Raw genomic sequence first — 25,138 nt, forward strand, 5'->3', positions numbered from 1 at the left:
TAGTGAAGAGCAATTTTATTGTCAAACATGAAAAAACTTTTTTCTATGCACTCACGATTTTTGCTATCCCCGGAAATCCACTTACATTTATTATTCGTTCGGTGGGAGTCGGAGAGTGGGGGGAAAAGTAAGGAGTAGGTTTAGAACACATCTTCGGGTAATAATGGCTGCCAGTATAGTGGTAGCTGCGAAGGGGTCCTTGGCTAACTTGGTAGCACGACTGCCTTCAAAAACAATTAAAGTTACCAACAATACTATTCAACTACAACTCTGATCACATCTGTAAGGAAATTACCACAAGTCTTTTTCAAATGATTTTCCAACATCTTATATTTTATTAATTGATGTTAAACTAATATCAAATGTAACTACCACTCATGTTTTTGGAAAACCGTTAGCGAGTAAACATTAGAATATTTATCTATTATTATTAAATTAAAGTTTAAAAAGTGGGTGTTGCCATTAGGGCGATATTTAATAACAAATTTTTTATGTTATTAGATGTATAATGTATATAGAAATTTTTAGGAAGGTGTTAATAAATTTTTGGTTTTAAAAAAACTCTCTTTAAAAACAATTCGCTCGAAACGGAACTGGTTCAAATCCCGTCCTCGGCGATTTTTTCTGACTTCGTCGAGGATCCCGGGAGTGAAGGCGAATCGGTCAATCTCACCTTAAATAATTGTTTATTACTCCGATCGATGGTAACAAAAACATGGTCAAAAAAAATTGAATAGTTCCTTGGGATGACGGACGCATGATATTTCAGTCGGTACCATAAAAATAGAAGAAGGAGAAGTAGTTGTGTCTCGCAAAATGGGATTTCTGTCATTCTGGATGGAAGGGAGCACTTTACGGACGTGTGACTTTCGTGGATGACTGCTTACACCCAATCGGAGAAAAGTACTTTATGAAAATTACGGAGCACGCATTTGGCTCACTGATTACCGAAATTACTGAGAAATCTTTCGTGATATTGTGAGTATTCACTGAGGATTCAGATAAAAATTATGGAATTTTCCAGCATTCCAGAACAATTCCATTGAATTATCTGCATTAGTACTTCGATTTGAAATTCCGGAATAGCTGGGTAATTTTTATAGTAAAATATTGGTCCATTTAAGAGGCAGTGCCTTTTAAGTTATTATGTTATTATGCATTTTCAACTAATAGGTTTGACCTGATAAATAAGGTTCTTACAGTATATGTACTAGTGTGTTAATTACTGGATTTAGTCAGTTTATATTTTTATTTGTTTTTTTTTCAGAAATCGGTCAATCGCCGTAATTGCTGTCATGTTGATATATTTTTTCCCCTGATAAATTACTATAAATTATAGTAAGTTATACATATATAGTGTGCATTGTTACTTGAAAAGAAAAATTTCTAAAAAATGACGTGTGTTTTCCGTAACCTGTCAATCAAAATAGTATTCAGTAAAAATTACGGAACAGGTACTCACTTTATCAGTGAACTTTCAGGAAAAAGTAGGAACCGTTCAGTGAAAGAATACCGTAATTTCAAATAAATACTGTTTTATTTTTTATTTTTATTTAATTTTCCGTTTTAAATAATACTATTTTATTAACTATCTACTTTGTTCACTGGCAGATTACGGAACAGACACGAAATTTTTAAAGAGTTTTTCTCGCCATGCACAGCACATGATGTAAGTTCTCCTCAGGACATTCATATTTACATTATGCAGAACTGATAACTTCTGTTCTGGCGAAGGAAATGACTGAACTGAGGTATTTGCAGCTCTTGCACGTCATAGAACTTTGATTTCAATTTTATCCGTCGTCAGACTATAATTTTTTAAAATTCAAATTCTTACCATAATTAATATGCTGAAAAAATGTAACTATTTTTACCGATGTTGGGGATCGAACCGAGGACATATGACGGTACTAATCCTATGCTCCAACCACTGGATTATTACCCTGCTAGTATTGAATGAATTCAGTTTTGCTCATATGATGTGTATTGAAAATATTTGTTCACTTTAAAAATATTTACATATTGTAATATATGTTGCGAAAATTTCTTCAATTGAAATTCTATCTTATTTTTAACAATCATAATATTAACAACAACAACAACAATTCATAATAATAATAACAATAATAATATACAGGGGTGCAGGGGTTCAGATAGAATAATGTATGAATAATTGAATAATTGTCTTCAAGCCCACCTGATCCAAAATTGATCAGAATAATTGTAGGCGCCAGTTAAATTTCAGATGAGGTTGGCCGGATCAGAATTGAATCCGAATATTTGCAAGCAACTGGACCTCAGTCTGAAATCAATCGTACCTCATCCGATCCCCATCAAAGTAATTGCAGACGGATAATTCAATTTGAAATCAGGTTAACCTGATCCGAATAATTGCCGAAGAAAGGGCTTCAGTTTACCTTCAGGTTTACCCAATCGGAACGTGATTAAAATGATCATAGTAATACGGATCCGGTTGAGTAAATCAGAGACTGATCAATTCTTCAGCACGTTCCACCTGACCAGCTGAACCTGAGCACCGCCATGTCAATTTCTGGTCAACCCTGAGGCTCGCCGGCTGACGTAATTTCCACTCGGAACCCCGTCAATGCAGAGCTTATGTGTAATGTAAGACTGTACACGAAAAAGACATTTCGACATGTTTATCTTCTGGAGGACTATCACCTATGTATATCATGTGGTCAACAGAGCCACTTCAGATCATTGCCATCTTATGAATCACTAGAAGGAATTGGAATAGTGGAAAGCAAGAAATATACCCGTGGAGCTGAGAGTCAAGACGTTAATCCACGTTTGGGGATTTTCTGATTCTCAAAGGGAAGAAAACGAATGATTAAACAATTAATCGAAATTAAATGAATGAGCAGTTCAATATAGATCTACTTCCTGTTCTCACTAGACTAGAACTTGTCAAAATTATACACAATTTCATTACAACAAACAATATTCGAATTTAGAATATTAAAAGTTCAGTGTATCCAACTGGAGAGAACAATATGATGTGCGACCGTGCGATGATAAATAATTTATTGGAGGTTTCCTATGATGAAAGGCGTCCATTCGGAAGCAAATAAAAAAAGCATCGATATTTCGAAATTCTGTTATCCTGATTCGTCATTGGTTCGCAGCTACCCAAGGCGGCCAATTTAAATTAAAAATTCATAAGTAAAATTCATTTAATTTTCAAATTTTCAATCATGATTTTTATAATTGCAGCGCACCATCGGTCTCGTCCTACTTTAAAACGAATAGTCATCGGTACTATCGATATCTCGATAGTATGTTACACTTATTCCTCATCGGAGGATTCCCCTGAGGCGGCTAATTTAAGGCCAGAACTCATTCAAATTTCAAATGATCAATTCTAATTAATATAATTACCGCGCACGTTCAGCCTGGTAACACATGAAAAAATGTGTTTTGTATTTTTCAGTTCCACCGACGTCTGGACTCTTACAAGGCACTTCGAGTACAATGCACCCTAAACGAGTCTTGAATGTATATGCATCACCTGCCCGTCATTATAAGCTATTTGCTACCAGATAGGCACCTCTCACCCCTTTATCTATTTCGTGGAAAAAAAAATTCACGCGTAATGATGATGAGCAATTGTCTTGTCAACCATAAAAACTTTTCTCTAGGCAGTTTTTATTTTCGCTATCATCGCTTGCATTATTTGTTAGACACGAGAGAGGGGAGGAATAAGTGGGGTAGAACGAATATTCGGTAAGTAGGAGTCCTCAGTACAGTTGCAGCTCTTGTAAAATGGAATTTTGGGACAGATCTTATTACCAATCGACGAAGGTGTTGACTGCCTTCATTGGGGTCTGGCCATATCAGACGAATAGAGAAGCTTTCCCTTATCGATGTTTATGTTTCGTGGGGTATATGGGTGTCATTGTACCTCAGGTGGGGAATTCAATGTTCGAAATATTTTAGTTGAGGTAACGGTGGATTTTTTATTGCAGCTCTTGGCTCTACGTCATTATTATAATGATGCACCTCTTGTCATTGAGTCGGTTAGTGTGTTTTTGATTGACACGACGTTTCTATGCGGTGCTTGCACTTTCTTCTTCAAATTTGATAAGGTACGTTCCCTTATTTAATTTATAGTATAGAGGGGTAAATATTTTTGGCTGAATTTTCCGTGATCAATTCCGTAAATTTTTCAGTGAAATCGCGTCTCAATTCAACTGAAATTTCAGAATCTGTTGTCATAAAAAATTCTAAATTTTGTGGAAAAACCAAATGGATTTGTGAATTTCCGGTTCATTTTACTCTGAAAATGACTAGAAAACTCTAAAATTGTGTGAATGTATTCTGGAATTTGGAAGGAAGTGACACTGAATGTGGTAGAGGTAGAAAAAAAAATTATGAAATTTGCGATTTTATTGACAATTCAATTGTATTTGACACCGAATAGTAATATTTTAGGCGGCAGATATAATTAGATTGAAGAATGATCATTTTCAGGGATCAAAATGTCTTGGAATTTTACTGAATTTTCAGTGGAACTTTAAATTTTAGAATTTTTCAATTCCTAAATCGTAGTCAGTCGGACCTTCCGGAAAATTAATTTTCAAGTGTCCATGAAATGTATTTTTGTTAACAGTGAAATCAATATTTTCCTGAAATGATATGACCAGTAAAGTTGTAAAGTTCTGAGGGAGGATTGTAGCAGATTAATTTTTTAATTCGTAGATGAGGGAAATTTTAGACAGAATGAGTGAGAACTGGCGAACTTTCCCTCCGCGGGAGGGTCCGGAGCTCCAAGGAATGGCTATTTTCTATGCAGGTGAGATGATAATAATTATTATTCAGCATATAGCCATGACACATGAAAAAGATCCGATAACATAGATAAAAATATTTCATAAAAATTAACAGTTGCTCTGGACAATCAAAAACCGAAAGCCTACACGGAGCCTATCGTTTCCGTGAATCTGGAGGGAAATACGGGTGTCGGGACTTTCACGGAATTGCCACGGAATTTTTCCCGAAAGTTCTGTAATTTTTGACTCAATCGGCTGTGAAAAATCACGATACTGTTGCGGGAATCGACTGGGTATATCCCAGTCGATTTCGTAATCGGTGCGCGAACTGCGAGTTCCGTCATTTTTACGGAATATTTCTCGGCGTGTGATCGGCAAGAATTCGATGGTTTTTAATTATTAAAGGAAATAAATTGAGGTGGCAAAATAATTTTGAAGTTACAAAATTAACCTTAGGGTCATTACAATTTTTTCTAAAAATATCATGACGTAGGAACATGGGCGTCGGTGGCCTAAAACTCTGGAAGTAGGACCGGATATGATGGAAGTAAACGTCGATGATTTTCATAAATCGATTAAAACTTTTTGCTCTTCAAAACTCGGTATTCGATATTTCGAGAATGCCGCATCTTCTATTTTTTCGTAATATGGTTCCGCAGATATTTCGGAAAATAATTGACATAACGTAATCAATCCAACGGAATTTAATTCGTGAGGCGACTTACGATTCTTGGAAGACTCTGATAATTCTCTAAACTCGATTCATACGTTTTTCACGTTTTCCTCGGCTCTTGAGTCTCCTAGAGCAGCAAGAGCTCGGATTTTCTATTACCTCGGTTTTTACGGCATTCGATTCCTGAGAACGTTTATGATTTTTCTAAATGTTCCGGAATATTCTAAAGCCCATTCCTACGTTTTTCGCGAAGCCCAGCTTGCGATTCATTTGTCAGAGAACACTTTATCCGTTTGTGCATAGCTCTTTCCCTTAAATTAAAAATATGAATATCATCCGATAATTAATCTTGCGGTTTAGGTGGTACCTTTGCAACAGGGGTTATCTTCACAACAAAATCCATACAAGTGAGAATGATCTATCGATTAATTGGAGAAAATACATCATCTGTTCCTCAATTTTACATGCCACTGGAATATCCCATGATTGATGTTGATAAATATTATATCCCTATAATGTTCTCGGTTATAACCAGTGTCACGATTATGCTAGTGATGATCGTTTCTTACGATTTGTTCTTCTTCATCGGTACGCGTCACGCTTGTGGTTTATTCGCAGCACTAGGGTAATGTTAAAGTCCCCATTAAAAAATGTGTAAATCATTAATTTTGGGTACAAACATGACGAGACATTTTTTTTTCCAGATGCTACATTGACCAAACACCAGAGAACGAAGAGGCGTTTGATCATCTGAAGTTTTTCGTTCAAATTCATGACCGTGCGATCAAGTATGGAATCAATATTCTCATTAAAACGATCATCCAATATAATGGATTTCTTCATCGCATAGATTCACACAACTATTGGATGAAACGTGTCTCTGGAGCAATATGATATTTTTGGCTATTTCAGCGCTGAATATAAGCATAATTGGATTACAGGTAAAATTTCACTGATTATTTTTCCCACCCAAATTTCAGCCAATAGAATTGCACCATTTGTTGATATTTTGTATAGCCTACCTCGAATATCAGCGATAATTTTTTGAATATTTTGGTAAACAAACGACACTTAACCAAATAAACCTCTTTTCATGTCATGGCACAATTCTCTTGGCCGAAATTTGGATAGGAAAAATAATCCCCTGAATACCACTCGAGCTTCAAAATTATAGAATATTTCCCTCTAGGTTCCCTGCATACAAATGAAGTCGTCAAGTTTTTCAGGAAAAATCACTCGTGCTTCGCACTCGTGATTTTTTAGCCTGAAAAACTTGACTCCTTCATTTGTTTGCAACGAATCTATCGGGAAATATTCGATAATTTTGAACCACTTGTGGTATTATATGTGATTATTTTTCCCACCCAAATTTCAGCCAATAGAATTGCACCATTTGTTGACATTTTGTATAGCCTACCTCGAATATCAGCGATTATTTTTCCCATCCAAATCTTGGCCAATAGGATTGCACCATTCGACGTTATTTTGTATAGTCAACACGGTATTTCAGCGGATATTCTTGGAAATTTCACTGGAAATTTTGCATGTTGATATATATAAAAAAAAACAAATGTTGAAGTAACCCTCAATTGTATCTGACAGATTAAATGGCAATTCGTTGAAAATTATGTCTCATGGTGCAATTCTATCGGCCAAGATTTGGATGCAAAAAATAATCCCCCGAATACCACTCGAACTTCGAAATTATCTGATATTTCCCTCAAGGTTCCCTGCAAACAAATAAGCTCGTCAAGTTTTCCAGAAAAATCACTCGCGCTTCGCGCTCGTGATTTTTAAACTGGAAAACTTGACACGTTCATTTGTTTGCAACGAACCTATCGGGAAATATCCGATAATTTCGGAGCTCTTGTGGTATTACATGCGATAATTTTGATAAACAAACGACACCTAACCAAATAAACCTCTTTTCATGTCATGGCACAATTCTCTTGGCCGAAATTTGGATAGGAAAAATAATCCCCTGAATACCACTCGAGCTTCAAAATTATAGAATATTTCCCTCTAGGTTCCCTGCATACAAATGAAGTCGTCAAGTTTTTCAGGAAAAATCACTCGTGCTTCGCACTCGTGATTTTTTAGCCTGAAAAACTTGACTCCTTCATTTGTGTTGCAACGAATCTATCGGGAAATATTCGATAATTTTGAAGCACTTGTGGTATTATATGTGAATATCATCCTCCGTGCACGCGCCCAGCGTGAAAAATTTGGACACTGTCGCTCTCACATCGTTAATGCATCCTTGATACCCAAATTATATTTTTTCTCTCGTTACAGATGGTACGCCGCGCTGATAGAATTGGAGAGACTGTTCAATATGCAGTCTATATAATTTTGTTATTGCTACGGTTCTTCATAATATGCTCCTTTGCTCAAGAACTGATCAATCTCAGCTGTAACATCGAGAACTGCTTGTATAATTCCATAATTATTTTCCTCCTAAGGTCAAAGAAAATTATTCTGACGAACGTGAGAGTTGAAAATCGAACTGAACGCGAGAGAAACGCAATCACATGAGTCAGAAAAGTTACTTTGGCTTGTACAATGTTCGTTAACGTCGTTTGTCGGACACGGAATGTCCGCAAAATGTTGTTTTACGAACCTGTAATCATAACATTTTTGTACGTCTTCATTTTGATGAATGACAAATCGTTGATTTTTCAGAAGGAATATCGGATGGTTCAATCTGTCCAAGAAAGCAAAGGATCTGATACGACTTGGGATTCTCAAGAGTCAATTCCCCTGTACATTGAGTGCGGGAAAAACACTGGTGCTATCAGCAGAATTATTTCTATCGGTAAAATCATCCTCCCGGTTCTCCCCAAAAACGAATTAAAACGTCAGTAACTCATTATTTTTTTCCCTTTTCAGGCTACAAGAGCTTCGGCATCATATATGACAGTCCTAGTAGCCATGCAGTAATTTATTCCGGCACTCACTATGGTTCAAATGATAATTATGTTTTATCCTGTTCAGTTATTGTAATTGATGACCAAATACAAAATTCTCCGATTTATATATTTTCTTGGATATTTAGGAGAAAATTATCTTAACACACTCAATTGCACCGAATGTGGCTTCTTAAATATTACCTTGATTCGATCATAGTTAACGAATCATGGTAACAGTTGAAGTAACTTCACGCTTTTAGTAAATTCAGAGATTATCGAAAACTGCGCAAAATTTTTTAGAAAATTCGATGTCATTTGGTGTCGTAATTTTTTCGTCATGTTAATTATCGTTTCTCAACCTGGAGAGTGAGATCGGTAGAAATCGAAATAAATAGGGTGTGTTACGGGAGGATAAGTGGATCAGAACGCTGACAGTTGACAACTGACAGCTGTTATTTACGCACGACGTGCGTAAAGTGAAATTTCCTACTGCCAGAAGACAATTACTCGACATTAAACAATTATTTTAAATAGGAAAATCGGGGGATATCATCAAGAGTAGAATTCATTCTCAGGGGACACGAAAAAGTGAACTTTACGCACTAATAATCGTATTTCATCTTTTATGTTCTATATTTTATATTTTATATTTATTTTATATTTTATACTACAGCATAATCCAGCGATCATAATGAGCTCACTCCATTTCACTGCTCAGATGATCACCGATACGAGAGAAATGTATTGGGAAAGTTCCATAACCGATTTTACAGTCTCTGCTGCATCCAAAAAATATTCTATTACGAATGAACCTTCAGCCGACATCTTACCAACGTTGCACTGAGCAGCTTGACGCTCTTTACAGAATATTACATTCACGAGAGGCGCCATCTGTGAGACTCCAGATAATACATTTCATTTGAACTATCGCCAAATAATATTTCTCAGTTGGTATAGTGTTATTCTACTTACCACCGTTGATAATTGCCCGGTTAAAAAGATATAATTACAAAATCATGTATAAAGTAAGAGAATAATCGGCTATTAAATGATCCTCCCAAAAACATGACTTGATATCGATTTATGATAATTTGTTTATAATGACAATTAACTGTAAATGTAACTAATTATCCTGATGAACCATTAGTCTCTGTATGCAATTTATGATGCAAAGAGGACAATTTACCAGCAGTCATCTCTACACTGTTTTCTTAATTTTATTATATATCACTCATTTTATTGTATATCAGAGAAAAAAATTCTTGAAAAATTATGTGTCGATTCCATAATCGGCCAGTCAAAACAGTGTTCAGTAAAAATTACGGAACACAGGGAGAGAAAAATTGTGTAAAAATTACGTGCCACTTCCGTAATCTGCCTGTTATAAAAATATTCGGTAAAAATTACGGAACGATCACGCACTTTTTCAGTGAAGTTCCAGGAAAAGTCCAAAATGTACCAGGAAAAGTATGGAACGTTCAGTAAAAAAAGGCATTACTGTTCGGTAATTTTTACGGAATACTGCGTTGACTGGCAGATTATGGAACAGACACGTAATTTTTAAGGAATTGTTCTCTCCGGGCAGTGACACATTTTTTTACTGAACGTTCCATACTTTTACGGAACGTTCTGGACTTTTTCCTGAAAATTCACTGAAAAAGTACGTAACTGTTCTGTAATTTTTATCGAATATTGTTGAGACTGGCAGTAATTTTTCAAGAATTTTTCTCTTTGTGTAGGATATGCTATACGATGGACCTCAGTTCAAATGGTTAGATTGCACCATTTGACCCTTCTGGGGTTGGAACTCGGAGCCTTTGCATGTGAAGGAATGAACAACTACCCACTATGTCGAGCCCCTGGACCTTTGGATTATTACATAGACAAGACAATTAGATTACACTGAGATAAAAATATAATTTTATCAATGAAATATTCTTTTGACAAGAATTTAAAGCGGATTTTCCCCTGAAAATTTCGGTCGTTTGTTTGTCCAAAATAAATATCATTGGCAAATTTATATTTTTCTTTCAGTGTATTTCACAGACTCCGTCACCATTACCTCCACCGATAGAACGTGAGGCGCGTGCCAAAGTCCGCTTTTTATCACTTGTATCATAAATAATGTCGAGTTTAGTGAAACTTGGTAGGACACAATAAATGGATGTTTTTTTTTTGTTTAAAGTGTTGAAACCCCAGAGTTGAATTGTTTTCACGATCTTCATTTTACAATTCATGTACATTATTTTAGTTTCAAATATTGGGTATTTCAAATTCTTTAATTACAAGCTTTTAGGTATTTATATATCTCTTCGATGTTCTCATTCGAAGAGCATAAAAGACACTGATTTTTTGTGCTCCTACTTTAGGAGTTCTGCAAAGCCCTGTCATCAAAATTGTAAACTCATGACAGTAGATATTGTCATTGTTGATCGAGTCAGAGCTAATCACTGCCATGTTGCCGCCTTCTTAACAAGGGTTGGAATAATTAGCGATTTCAATTGCACTTGTGGGACAGAAATGTAAGATTTCAAAATTAATGGCTAATTTAACAAAATGTAACTTCATGGAGAGAAAAATTCTTTACAAATTACGTGCCTGTTCCGTAATTTACCAGTGAAACAGTATTCAGTAGAAATTACGGAACAGTTATGTATTTTTTCACTGAACGTTCCATATTTTTTCGGGAACGTTTTGGACTTTTTCCTGAACGTTCACTGAAAACATGCGTAACTGCTCCGTATTTTTTATCGAATATGGTTTTGACTGGTAGATTACAGAACAGACACGTAATTTTTAAAGAACGAACTACGAAATAAATAGTTAGTGCAGTTTATAAATTATCAGAAGAGAGTACAGTCGTATGATTATCCGTACCGGGAGAGAAATATTCACAAAAAATTCGGTTGTCGGGAGTTTTACGGAACTGCCACGAAATTTTTCCTGAAAGTTTCATAATTTTTGGGTAAATTGACTGTGAAAAATTACGATACTGTCGCGTAAAATTTCCCACTCCATTCCGTAATCGGTGAGCCAACTGCGAGTTCCGTAATCTGTATTAATATCAGATGCAGGAAAATTCTTGTTATGAAGACGACTGTTGTTACCAAAGGCTTCACCGATTATTCCATCCTAGACAGTTTGAAAGGGGCATTTGGAAGGTGGACGCGTAATAATAACTGTCACCTCGTTTATTCAGTCGAGATCGCACTATAACAGTGACCCGGTGAATATCCGCGGTCCGTCAACCGCGTGTCAACTCCTCCGACGGATCCGCGCGGCACGGTAGAAAAGTTTCAATGACAGTCTCCGAGATCGGCCGCTACAAAAATAGAAAATGTGCTATGTATTGCAGTATGAGGGAGTATTGCCATCAGTGAACTCATTCATGTCTCATTTCACGTGTTAATAAATAGCGAAGTTATTACTACCGAGCTAATTCCTCGACCACTCTGTTCATTTAACGAAGCCAATTATGACAGGCATAAATGTAAGCACTTAATAGCTATGTACACAGCCGCACGCGTTTCAACTTGTCCAACGGTAGACGAGGTACGATTGACACAAATTATCTTCGAATGCGCGAAATAATAATCCTCAGATTGATTCAATCTCTCACCGCCGCACGGAGGGAAAAATTCTTTAAAAATTACCGCCAGTCTCAACAATATTCGGTAAATATTACGGAACAGTTACGCACTTTTTCAGTGAACTTTGCGGAAAAAGTCCAAAACTTTTCAGAAATAATATGGAACGTTTAGTAAAAAAATGCGTTACTGTTTCGTCATTTTTGCTGAATACGGTTTTGATTGGTCGATTACGGAACAGGTAAGTAATGTTCGAGAATTTTTCTCTCCGTGCGGGCGATTTCATTTGTTGCACGAAGAGAAAGATTCTTCAAAAATTACGTGTTTCTTCCGTAATCTGCCAATCAACACAGTATTCCGTAAAAATTACGGAACAGTAACATATTTTTTGACTGAACGTTCCGTACTTTTTGTGGTACGTTTTCGACTTTTCCTGGAACTTCACTGAAAAAGTCGGTGACTGTTTCGTAATTTTTACCGAATATTTTTTTCACTGACAGATTACGAAAGTGGCACGTAATTTTTAAACAATTTTTCTCTTTATGTAGAACGAGAACTGAGTGGATATTTTTCGTAGCGCCTGTCATGTGTGATTTATATTTTTTTTTCTGTGTAAATCGAGAGGAAAATTTAGTAAACCGAAGGATTATTTTTTTGTGTAGAGCATTTACCGGTAATGTTTGTATGGAATAAAATCACCGAAAACTTCTAGAATCGCATGGACATGAGCCGCAGATATGGAGGAATTATCGAGAGAACTATCTAGCGATCGGATTGGCCTTTTACGAGTTGTAAGAATTCTTTTGAGGAAAACTATTCTTCATGGTTTGTATGTGAGAAACTTTTGCTCCGGAGGTTGTAAAAAGGGTGTATAGCCCTCGATTTTAGATTTCACTTTGTGGCATGCGGGAAACTTGTCAGTAGACCACAAAAGAATAGAAAGTTTCACCGTCTTATATGAACTTCACGACGTTTTATGGGGAGTTTCGAGGTTTTTTCATAAATTTTTATTCTGTGGGACGTTAAATTTATTAATTGACGTATTGATTGTTATCCCATTGTTTTCATTGTAGTCAATGGATTGTGTATAATATCTGCACTGAGAAAAAAAACTGTGGCGATTAGTAATTGTAGCACTGATCGAAAAAATGATTTTTATTAAGATGAGAATCAATTGCAAGAGTTAATTTGCAAACCATACAATCTAATGGGGAATATAAATTATTGGTCTGTGAGTTTTGTTTACTTGAATCAAATAGAGCAGATATGGGGTCAAGTCATATGGATTCCTCCCACGAATGAAAAGATTGATTTTTTTAAAACCTAATATAATCTCCAACTGAGAAATTTTTCACTTTCCTGAATTAATCAAAAGTTTGTACTCATTAAATAAACACTTTGATGAGTAGATTGACTATTGTGTATTCGAACGACTGTAATTGCGTTATTGTAAATGAATATGCTGTTGTTCTGGGGAAGAAATATAAACATCTCTCAACTTGACGATATTTCATTTCAATTTTAAAGTTTTTTCTACGTAACAATATCCTCTCTGATTCACCATATGAATTTCCCCCTTCAATTATAATTTACTTGAAAAAACGTATAAACGTGTTGATTACTATAACCACCTATTTAATCATAAGAATAATTTGGGTTCTCAAGTGCCTCAAACAATTTTCGGAAAAAATTGTGGTTGGCAAGAAATTAAATACTTTTGTTATCCCGATAAATGAAAGGAACTTCAATTCTAGAGAAGTTTTATTTCTCTCAAGCAAATCCATCTCAGAGATGAGATAACTAGTGCCCATTGTAGAATCACTTTCGTTTGAAAATTTCAATCTAATCATAATTCGTCCAAATGAAATGAAATGAAATCTCTTGATAAAATTAATTATTTCCATGAGTGCAAATAGCTTTTTTACAATGGCGATTGCACACAATCCAATTTTGATTTCATTCTAATGCCCATTTGCCCACAGGTTTGATTTTTCCCGGTATCCAAAGTATTTAAATCTAAAACCACCTCGAAACACCTGCTTTTTAGATAATAAAATAAGCAAAAACGAGATCTTTGTTGAAAATCTCGTGATTTATTGACGCAAATTCCAGAATTATTTATCTAATGTTTCAAATTTCCAAGACCACCACGTCTCCGTCACTTCTAACAGTGAATTTGATTATGCAAAAATATGCAAAAGCAAGTGTAAAAGAGATAAAAAATCAAATTTCATACCACAAGATATATATTATATTCTTAAAATCTCACCAGGGAATTGGTCGAGCCATCTTATGGTGGCTTATAAAAAAAGAACGAAGCAGTTAGATTTACTATTGGTGGAAATTCATGCCACCTCTTCCATTACAACTGCCTTGGACAGCGGCCTCTACCCATTAAGGTAGTCAAAGGTGATTTAGGACCGCGTTGTGGTCCTCCAGTGGTATATCTCACGCGTCGCGAAGGACAGCTCCTATCCCTGCTCTATGGGGCGTATTTCTTGGTTTTATCCTTTCCTGGGATATATGACATATATTGTATTAGACATACCACATACCACAATATCTCTGAGATTATCAGCTATGGACGTCGGTGACACAGACTCCGGGGTCAGAGGGAGGATGCGAAAAGGGAGAAACATAGTAGTCTATGGAAGAATCGATGGCGAAAACAAAATTCTAATAACTATGGAACCACTCACGTATTAATAACCTGAAGAAAACAGCTGTAGTAGAGAGAACTATGTAAATATTCATGGCTAGTACGGGCGACTATAATTTCGAAAGAATTACTATGGCATAGTAATGATTACTATGTGATATAGGTTACTATGGGCCGTGGGGAAACACTCGATGGCGACTGACACGACAGATATAGTGAGAAATAGAATGTCGGATCATGGTAACGTTTAACGTATGGTATAAGGTAAAGGGCCCCATAGTTGGACGGTACAGTATAGGTGTATGGCGAGAATTACTATACAATATAGTAATAAAAGGTTTATGATACAGTGAACGATTGACCATACGTTAAATAATGAGAAAAATCCGAGAATGAATAGCATATGTTTAATAGTTGAAACTAAATCGAGCCCGGTGAAGAGACCGATGTGCGAATAGTAGCGTTTACTGGGTTTAATGCGTCATGATTGCTATAGTGAATAGTATTTCTACTACCCCACATCCTAGGAATTACTATGAAGTTCAAGTGCAAAAACCCTTTACCATATTCTCATAGTAAAATCTCATATATTAGAGTGATTTCTGCCATCTATTTTTCACCTTGCAGTTGCATAGTAGCATCTACTATAGAGCAGTGTAATTTCCACTACTCTACATGACAATAACTACTATGCAAGTCAAGCAGAAAGACCCGTACCATATTCTTCTGGAGAAATTCCCTGTATTATAGTAATCTCTAGCGTTAATGTTTCACCGTGTAGCTATGTAATAGTAACTACTATAGAGTAATGTCCTTACTACTACTGCACATGGTAACAATTACTATGCAGGCCAAGCGGAGAAATCCTTTACCGTGTTCTGAGGCTAAATCTCCTGAGTTATAGTCATGTCTATCATTAATATTATTCTCCCTGTAGTCTCATAGTATTAACTACTATGGAGCAATGTAATTTCTACTACTCTACACGATAGCAATTACTATGAACATCAAGTAAAGAAACTCTTTAGCATGTTCTTTTGACAATTGCTCCCACATTATAGTAATATCTATTATTAATTTTTTTCCCTGTAGTTGCATAGTATTAACTACTATCGAACAATGTAATTTCTACTACTCTACACGATATCAGATACTATGAAGATCAACTAAAAAATCCCTTTACCATGTTCTTATGACAACTCCTCCCACACCATAGTAATATCTACCACGAATTTTTCTCCCTTTACTCCCATAGTTTAACTACTATTGACACAATGTAATCCTTACTACTTTACATGCTAACAATTGCGATGCAGGTTAACCGGAAAATCCCTCACCACATTCTCATAGGAAAATCTTCGATGCTAAACTAATCTCTGATTCCCTTCCTCCATATACATATAGTGATCCGAATAGTGACCCCGGTAAGTTGGCCAACCCCCGGTTCAAGTCCGTCAGTAATCTTTGTCTAACCGCTCTCGCCCCGTGCCCGGACCATTTATCCGTGTCTTCGTCCCTAGATCTTTCTGGCGTTGCATTTGTGCAGAGGTGTGTAAGTATCATGCTACCACCAACCATCTACCTGTGCTTCAGTATATCCCTCCACCAAGCCTGCTATTATGTAGACAATAATGGTGGAGGCATAAATATTCACGCTGGTAACGGCCATAAATGCTACCGTCCCGGGTAATATATACGAAAGCCGTGCAGAGCGCGAAAATGGACGTTGCAAGTCGTTATAATATGCCTCTTTCCGAGGGCCTGCGTGAATATATGCAGAGCTATTCAATGATGGATGAATGTTTTGAACCTTCGGTGGAGTAACATTACAACGTTGTGTACCAGGGAATGGCCATGATTAACCGTAAATTGTAGTGCGCTACACTTTCCAAACTTTTTTCCCCTCAAATTATCGAAAAAAAACGTCTTTTTTTCTGTTAAGTACTCCACTTAAATTCAGTTGAAACATTTTTCTTTTCGAGAGGTTTTTTTTTTGTTGGTTTGCTTCTCTTGTTTCTGTGCGGAGAAAGGGAATGAGGAACGAGTAAAAGTATCGTTTAAAACGTATCCTCCATTTGCACTGAGTCGTAATCCTCGACGTACACGATGGCACCAAAGTGCCACTCTCCAGTAGATAAGAGATATGGAGTAAAGGCCACTTGCCAACGTTGACAATTATCAGCTCGTGAGATCGTCTCGTTTCGCACGGTTTATGATTTTTATTCTACGGAATTGTCGATCTCTTGTGATTCTTGTTCAATGCTCTTTGGAATTATTCTTCAAGGGGATATTCACTTTTTAGTTCATTTAGATTTTTGTGCTTTAGTTTTAGGGGTTGGATGATGATACCCTCTTGAGATTTATTTTAGTTCTCATTAATTATTCGTTTGGTTCTGTCAAATTCGATATTCCTGTTTTTAGGAAATTGTTTCTAAACTTTCTCAATCAGATAATTTTTTTAGATATCAAAATTGTGTGTTGTTGACGATGATTCGATAATGTTTTCATATCGATTAAAAAAAATGTAATTGCGCAAATTTCAAGTCATTAACAAATTGCTAAATTTTCAAAATTCTCACGATAACAGAACGGATGAGCTATTGCCAATGAATGGATTTTGGTTTTGTGTTAGACTTTATTCGTTTCCATCAAATGTTTAGTCAGTAGTTAACGTTTAGAATAAATGAAGTTCAACAAAAAATAAAAATCAAGGTTTTCGTAACAAAATGCGCCGATAGTTCTGTTAGTTCTACGTTCCTCCGACCGAAATAATTTAATAATCATGAGTAATTAATTTATATCGCACGGAATCAAATTTCTTTTTATATCGATTACCAGCTAGATGCCGTGAAAACTCGATTCGGAGCGATTCTGTTCACGAAAGCTTGCTGTATAATGGCACCGTTCCTTCGACACATTTTCCGTCGTTTTTTTAGTAATTCCATGACCTCTAAAAATTTTAATAGAAAAAAAATGTTCGTTTCCCGCCTCTTGGAGCAGAACAGAACATTTTCATAAGATCGAAATTTCTATTTATTTTAGTGAAAGGGGAATGAATGAGAGAAAAACGGATACCGCTGTCTTTTAATGTTCGGCATTAGTATCCACACGCGGCAGAACCATTAAAAAGGACGGGCACTCCACGGTTCCAAGAGTGATTTGTGCTCCTGGCAATAGAAAAAAAAATACTCAGTCCAAAGCGAGACTCACATCGATGATGGTGGATAAATTCCAAACAGAATGCATATCCGTGGGTGGGATTATTCCTTTTCAACCGTTGAATATACACCAAACCATCGGCTATAAGGATGTACGTGGGAGTGGCGAGGTAAACCTTCGGAGTAATTGGTCCAGCTTGTTTTCAAGTCAAGAGAAAAATACTCCCTGGAATCGTTATTTTTTCTTGGCCGACAGCCCTTCCCACAAAATGGTAGGATCGATTCGGGTGATGATAATGGTTCAGAGAAATACCAGGAAGGACAATGGTTTTATTTCTGTGAATGACCTGTTATTTTTAATCGGGGAAATGTGGTTAATGGAGGAAAAGTATGATTGAATAGCGGTGTATGGAAGGGGGGGGGGGAGATGGGAAAAAGGGGTGAAGAAAGTAGATAGAAAATGTTGGTCTTCGGACAAATGGAAAACACTTTTTTGAGGGACACTGTGTGGAAAGGGAGATTTTACGCACGTGGAGCGTGTGGAAAACACCACTTTTCACACGCTGTGTTGAGAAATAGGGGGTGGTTGTGTGGGGGATATGGATTTTTATAGGTCGGTGGGGTATAAGGGTCTGACAGGGTAAAAATACTTTTCCACAATCGTATTGACGAACTTGAGCAGCTAATTTATGGATGGGGTTGAATGGAAATGAATTGGAGATTTGAAATTTTGAGAATGTATTTTTCAAATGATGATAATTATCTTGGGGAAGTCCCAAAATGATGGACCACGCAGATCTTTGAGGAGAAAATACCGATGATGTGTCATTAACACGGAGTCTTATAGCACTAGTTTTAGTAAAATATATAAATGAATAAAAATCCAAATAGTTAATAAATAGAATTGACACGATTCTAGGAGTATATGCACGTCATTTCATAATCCATTACCACACGGATTCTTGTAATAGTTGAAAATATATGGAATGGTTCAGATTTTTCGTTCGGTGAGAGGCCCCTGACGGCGGCGTTGCAGGTTAGGGTACGCCCCAGGCAGAGGGCGCTGGGTGAGCGGGCTTTTCAAACTCGCACAACTGATGTTGCACATGGAAAGAAATTTTAAGTAATGGTAGACCTCCAGGGGGTGAAACGAGGGGTAAATGTTAGTTTTATCGCAAAAATTAGCCTCCGACGTCCAATTTTTCCAACAAAATTTGATCTAAAAAGTGGTTAATTGTCATTTTATCTCACGTTTCGTCCTCTAGAGTTTTACTTATTACTCAAAAACTCTTTCCGTGTGTGTTATGTATGTCACCAAACATTATGTCGATATTTTGGATGCGTCTATTTTGTAAATCTCCCGTTATACCTCGATCTTGACGAACTCTCTAATTTTTTCATGTTGTTCTCTTGTCATTGTTTGGAATAATTCATAACACACGAACAACTTAATCTTTTTAGAATCGCGTGTTATTTATTTCGGTTCATCTCGCCGATAGAACGACTGCAGTTTTGAATACTCGCGAAATACCAACTGTTTCGAACGAAAATCCGTGGCTGTCAAATCTCGCGGGAACATTTTTATTTATTACAAAAATCATTGAAATATTAGTGCACCTAAAAATATATCCGAATGACTTCACCATGAGTTGTCCACAAAATGGCACCGAATCAACAAAATTTCAATGGACCCATCGACTTTCTAGTATTTCCTTTTTGTTACTTTTGTTTCTTCGACATCTTCCCGCACTCTATAGCCTCCAAACTCACTAGGGATGTTCCTAAAACTATACTATTTAATTATTTACTATTATTATTTTTTTACGGAAGTACTATTCTCCTTAAAACCATAAAAAAATGGTAAAATTGGGAAGAAAATTAGAAAGCACTCTCCCTGACAGAGATTCCTATTTTTCTTTTCAACTACGTAATTAATTAATCACAATTCCCAAATAAATAAAAAATCACCGATTCACTTTATCCCGGGATTCACTGCTGCCATTGTAGCACTAGGTGCAGTGGAAATCGATGGCCTGCAGTAAATGTATATGCGTTTATGCGTAAAATGGTGCACCTGCGTCGGACACATCTCTTTATTGCTGTGGGTGAGCTACGAGAGAATATTGGGTGCAGGCAACGTGGATGCTGCGTAATATAAATTTATCGCCTGAATTTCACTCGGCCATACTTCGGGAATATTTTGTATACTTGACATGAATATTGTCAAGGTTTGAGACTGAAAAACAAAAATGATCAATTTGTATGTTATACGAGAAAAAAGTTGGTTAACAAATAACTAGCCCATTTTTGCAACGTTTTTTGCACAAAATGAAATGGTTGAGTTAATCGTTCGATGAAAAAATACCAATTCCTGGATTATATTTCGTTTGAAAATTTTTTTAGGTTAAAAATATCTGTGTTGTTGCAAAAATGCAAAAATGCTAAAATGATCATTTACAGTACTATTTTTTACAGCGGTAAAATTGAATTTGAATTTTACCGCGCCAATGGAGACAACTTCACTATTGTCTTTGCACTTTTCTCAACACGAACCTTATAAGTAATTATAAATAAAACTATGAATAATAATATAGTTGATTGGTCAAATTTACTGTAGGTACATGGGGACAAGTACTATACAACATAGTAATATAGCTTATACGATATAGTAAACAATGGACTGTGCTTTAAAAAATGAGGAAAATAGTAGAACGACTATGTCCCGTAAATATGGTAAACCTTATCATATATTCAATAGTTGTCACTATATCGAGTATAGCAAAGGGCTTGATGTAAGGAGTAATTCGTGATGATTGCTAGAGGGAATAGTAATCTTTATTGGATAGTCGTATGGTATTAGTGACTACGAGCAATGTACTTTCTACTATGGTACATGGTAACAGTAACTATGAAGGTCAAGCAGAAAAATCCTTTACCATATGCTCATAGCAAAATCTCTTATGTTTGAGTAATCTCTACAATTTACTTTTCCCCGTGAACCTAGAAAATCATAAACATTATCTGATAAAAACACGGGGAGAATCATGAGAAAAGATCATTTTCTGGGGAAATGTTTTAAATCTAATTGCCCGTTTCACGAAATTGCCAGAAACTCTCTGATGGGTGCGTCCAGGCAGTGGAGACTGAATCACCTCTCATGGCGGCCAATTAGAGTCAAAAGTAAAAAGTCAAGATAAATGACAAGTTAGATTCTCAGCTGAAGAACACTATTTCCATAACATTTAATCTCTCTCCATCTACTTTCAGCGATTTTTTCTCTGGATCATGCGCTGAGAAATAATTCAGTTTTTTCCTCCGCGAGTTGATACGGAGAAAAAAATTCTTTAAAAATTACATGTCGGTTTCGTAATCTCCTAGTCAAAATTACCGAAACTGTTCGAACAGTTTCTGGTAATTTTGACCGAAAAAAAGTGCAGAACGTTTAAGACAAAGTATGGACCGTTCAGTAAAAAAATGGGTAACTATTCCGTCATTTTTACTGAATATGGTTTTGCCTGGCAGATTACGGAACAAATAGGTAATTTTTCAAGAATTTTTCTCTCCGTGTAGAGTACGAAAATACTTGTGAGAGAAAATATATAAGAAAAGAGAATAGAAAGGCATTTTTTGCAATTAATATATAATATATAAAGTATAATATATGTATAATATATGGCTTAACTATGTGCCCAAAAAAGAATTTATCGTTTTTTTAAAGGGATAAATGAAAAAATATATCACCACGTCGTTTACAAAAGTGGACTCAATTTCCGAGGTATTTATTTACAATCTTCTACGATTTGTAAACTGATCAGTGCTGACAAACGATTATGCTGAAAAAATCGGAAGGTATTCATTTTCATTTGGCAGACTGTTAGAGGCGGGTGTTCGGGTGAAGCGTAAAGTGGTTGGTCATAAATACACGTGTAAATATATTGCGGCTGTAACATGGCTCGAGTGTTAAATTGTGCAGTATGGACGTATCCGAAACTGCCACATGCCCGCGGGTTAAATCATTAAATCACCACGTATAAAAGTTTGCGTTATAGGAACTGTGTGTAATTTGTAAGCGCTAAAATTTTATACAATTTACAGAAGTGAGAAAATTCCTCGACGTTCGATATGTCTCAGGAAAGGCAGCAATTACTCTTATCCCATTTTTTTTTCTGTTACTATTGAGAACTGGCAGTTCGAAGATTCGGAGTATTATTAAGCGACACCGAAAAAAATATTCAGTGAACATCACGTTTTTTGTCCGTAGTTTGAAAGTGAAACGCGCGGTGGTTGAAAATTTTACGGAATTGGCACGGAATTACTCCTGACAATTCCGTCATTTTTATCTAAATCGTTTGTAAAAAATTGCACTAGTGCACAGCCAGAAATATTAATATTATTATTGGGGTGTTAAGTAGTAACACCCCAAGAGCTTCAAAATTATCGGATATTTCCCGAGAGTTTCCCTGCGTAGCGACGAGAGGGATAAGTTTTGCAGGTTAAAAATTTGCAGGTTTTTCTGCGAAACTTATCCCGATCGGTGCTACGCAAAATTGATTAATTTTAAAGGTCGAGGGGTATTTGGCTGGATTATTTTTTTCATTCCAATTTCAAGCAATTAAATGTGTGGCATTTCACGTCATATGATATGGTTTTTCACTGGTTAGTTGTGGCTTCCAGCGTATATTTTCTGTCTGCATAAAATGCAGAGAATTGTTTCCAAATTGTGGCTTTTGTCTTCACCGTATTATTAGGAACATTTTTTTAAATTTTTTGATCAATAATGTCCAAGGATTCTCCTCCAAATCTGCTCATGTCGAGGTAAAGTCTTCGAACTTGATTTTTTCTAATGACAGTCTTGGGGTTTGAAACGCGTACAAATCGTTTATCGGATATTTTCATTGCTTAGCAACAAACAGGGAAGTATTCGAAAAATATCCGAAGTAAAACCCTTTTACTTATACCACGTGACAGGAAATGCCACCATTTGATTGGTTGAAATTGGGATGAAAAAAATAATCCATAAAAATGACGAAATTCCCAGTTCCCTCAGCGATTACGAAATAGACTGGGTAATTTTACGTGATAGTATCGTCATTTTTCACAGTCGATTTAGCCATAAATTACGGAACTTTCGGGAAAAATTCCGTGACAGTTCCGTAAAATTCCCGACACCCGCATTTCGCCCTAGAATTACAGAAAAGAGGTAATTTTGCTTGTACATCTCTCCCCGTGTGCTCTTGCCGGCAGCGGAGCATCGCCGACAGTGAACCGAGAGTAGGCCAACATTGAATCAAGCCTCGGTCGAGTGTCGGCCCACTGTTGGCAATTCCCAGTCGATCATGTAGTAATCGATGAGCGTAACGCGACTTCCGTAATTTTTACTGAATATTGATCTCCACGTACCATCCGCCCATCGAGCCCTTTGCCCCACTCGACATCATGGCAACTGCTGAACATATAATAACCGTTACCATGTGGAATTCGTGATTACCCAATGATTCGGGACTCCTAATGATTTAAGTCTTGATGATTCCAGAAAAAAATTTCCTTCGAAGGAGTAAAACTCCGTAGTTGACAGTTATTCTCGTCTCACTCTGCTCGTCAGTTCATCCCTTTAAAATTGCGTGAAGTATTTTGACCATCAGAAAATCTCAAAAGCTTCTGAACACCCAAATATTGGAAAATCTGGGACGAAAAAAAACGGAGCTCAAGGTTTCCAATAACGGTAAAAGAAACTGGACGTTTCACTGGCCACGAAAGATCATATACGGTCTAGCAATAAACCAATTAAAGTGGGAAGCAATAACTACGGCCCTTTCTGTCTAATCCCAAGGTTTGATCCTTTCACTGTAGTGGGGCAAATGCCAAATAACTGAGGTCTCTGACCAGACTGCATGTGGATTTCTCTTGCGGCGGGATCGGAGGGGATGGGACTATTCTGAGAAAACATTCGGTAGCTCATCTCAGTGGTGTAGAACAATAAATAATAAACGTTTGTTTACTACATTAGAACGGCTGTCTAAGTATAAGGGTCACACTGATGAAAGGTATTGCTATAGCAAATGACTAGATTTTGGTTGTCGGTTGAGGTCAATTTGGTTCCATTAACCGCTCATTGGTTAATAGTTAACGAATATATATTTGATAAATGTTATTTCGGTTGAAATTCGCTATTGGTTAACTATTGAACGTTCTTTAATAGTTGGTTAAGTATTGAAGAATTCAATAGTTGGTTAACTATTGAAGTTGGCCATTGGTTAACTATTGAAGAATGTGCAATAGTTAACCAATGGCGAATGGGGAATGTATTGCTATTGCAAATAACTACATTTTAATTGTAAGTTGAGGTCCATTTGGTTCCATCAACCGCTCATTGGTTAATAGTTAACGAATGTATATTTAATGAATGTTATCTCGGTTGACATTCATCCTTGGTTAACTACTGAAATACAAAAATAATGGTCCCCTTTACTAAATTTTTCGCTCAAAGTACTGAATGATTCGCTACCCCCAAAAAATGACCTGATTTTCTCGATTAATGTGGAATAAATGATGAATTTTGGATCAAGAAGACGAACGTTTCAACTTTCAATAACAAAAAATGACAACAACGTCAAGGACAACGTACTAACTTACCATCGAAATTTAATTTCATTTTGGGAATGAAATATCATTCGGTTCATTTCATTCCAATGATAAATGACAATTAAATGATTGACACTCGTCCTGAATTATATTCGTAATTGAATTAACAATATTTGCACTTAAATCAAACGAATATGTAAATTATTGTACCCAATTAGAAAAACCAAATTCTGTTATGAGTGAAGAGACCGACTAAATGGGACTTCTTGCATAAGTTGGCACCAAATTCCTCTGTACTTACTGTTTACATTTTGGATTGCTCGTCGATGGCTGCCTTTATAGTTTATGACACTCGTAAACTGGGCTTTGAGCGATAATCTCAGGGCAGAGAGAAAGAGGGAGAGACAGAGATATAACAATGCAGCACTATCTTCCATTGCTGAAAGTACGTGTCTGCATAGTGATTCTGGCGTTAGAATCTGAGATTCCTCGCTGTCCAGTAAGAGGCCAATTACGGTTGGTTATGCCTTGGAATGCGAATAATCTGTCGTTGAGTTTGGGGGAAATAGACAGGGTATATCATTCTTTCGAGTCTTGTAACGAGAGAGGGCTCTGTACCTGTTCAGGTTCATGCACTGTGGACCGTGAAGGGGAGAACGAAAGAGCAATATTGTGTCATCGAAATGAGCTATTTGTCCTATAATCACCGCCATTGGGTCACTTCCCAATGAAGCATTACTGTCGACGTCGTTATCTCGTTTGGCACTTGACAGATAGACA

At 36.4% G+C, this 25,138-nt stretch overlaps 1 protein-coding gene and 1 long non-coding RNA gene across 5 annotated transcripts in view; one reads left to right on the top strand and one right to left on the bottom strand.

The window, feature by feature from the left end:
• The first annotated feature begins 86 nt into the window (after positions 1-86).
• LOC135172627 (uncharacterized) lies at positions 87-10,237 on the top strand. 4 transcript variants are annotated; one of them, XM_064138798.1, is made up of 12 exons: positions 87-282; positions 770-978; positions 3,452-3,744; positions 3,801-3,927; positions 3,987-4,106; positions 4,720-4,813; positions 5,824-6,088; positions 6,168-6,251; positions 6,314-6,404; positions 7,759-7,895; positions 8,146-8,278; positions 8,353-10,237. In XM_064138798.1, exons 3-12 carry the CDS (start codon positions 3,515-3,517, stop codon positions 8,401-8,403), a joined length of 1,332 nt encoding a protein of 443 aa, XP_063994868.1. In that variant the 5' UTR covers positions 87-282; positions 770-978; positions 3,452-3,514; the 3' UTR covers positions 8,404-10,237. The 4 variants fall into 4 exon arrangements, with proteins under 4 accessions (XP_063994868.1, XP_063994869.1, XP_063994867.1 ...); XM_064138799.1 differs by lacking the exon at positions 770-978; XM_064138797.1 differs by lacking the exons at positions 87-282; positions 770-978 and having other exon boundaries at positions 1,362-3,744.
• A 9,022-nt stretch (positions 10,238-19,259) lies between these two features.
• LOC135172639 (uncharacterized) overlaps positions 19,260-25,138 on the bottom strand; it is a 32,162-nt gene continuing 26,283 nt past the window's right edge. Inside the window, exons 2-3 of the long non-coding RNA XR_010301146.1 lie at positions 19,745-20,012; positions 19,260-19,563 (exon numbers count right to left, since the gene is read on the bottom strand). This is a non-coding gene — a long non-coding RNA (uncharacterized LOC135172639). The remainder of the gene's footprint in view (positions 19,564-19,744; positions 20,013-25,138) is intronic.

Source organism: Diachasmimorpha longicaudata, chromosome 2 (genome assembly GCF_034640455.1).
Source record: "Diachasmimorpha longicaudata isolate KC_UGA_2023 chromosome 2, iyDiaLong2, whole genome shotgun sequence".
Lineage (NCBI taxonomy): Eukaryota > Metazoa > Arthropoda > Insecta > Hymenoptera > Braconidae > Diachasmimorpha > Diachasmimorpha longicaudata.

Bases quoted from the DNA above. Each gene is read 5' to 3' on its own strand.
- LOC135172627 (XM_064138798.1), top strand. From the start codon at position 3,515: ATGTATATGCATCACCTGCCCGTCATTATAAGCTATTTGCTACCAGAT. The intron at 4,814-5,823 runs GTGAGATGATAA...CTTGCGGTTTAG, and splicing joins AATGGCTATTTTCTATGCAG to GTGGTACCTTTGCAACAGGG. The intron at 6,252-6,313 runs GTATGGAATCAA...TTCATCGCATAG, and splicing joins ATTCATGACCGTGCGATCAA to ATTCACACAACTATTGGATG.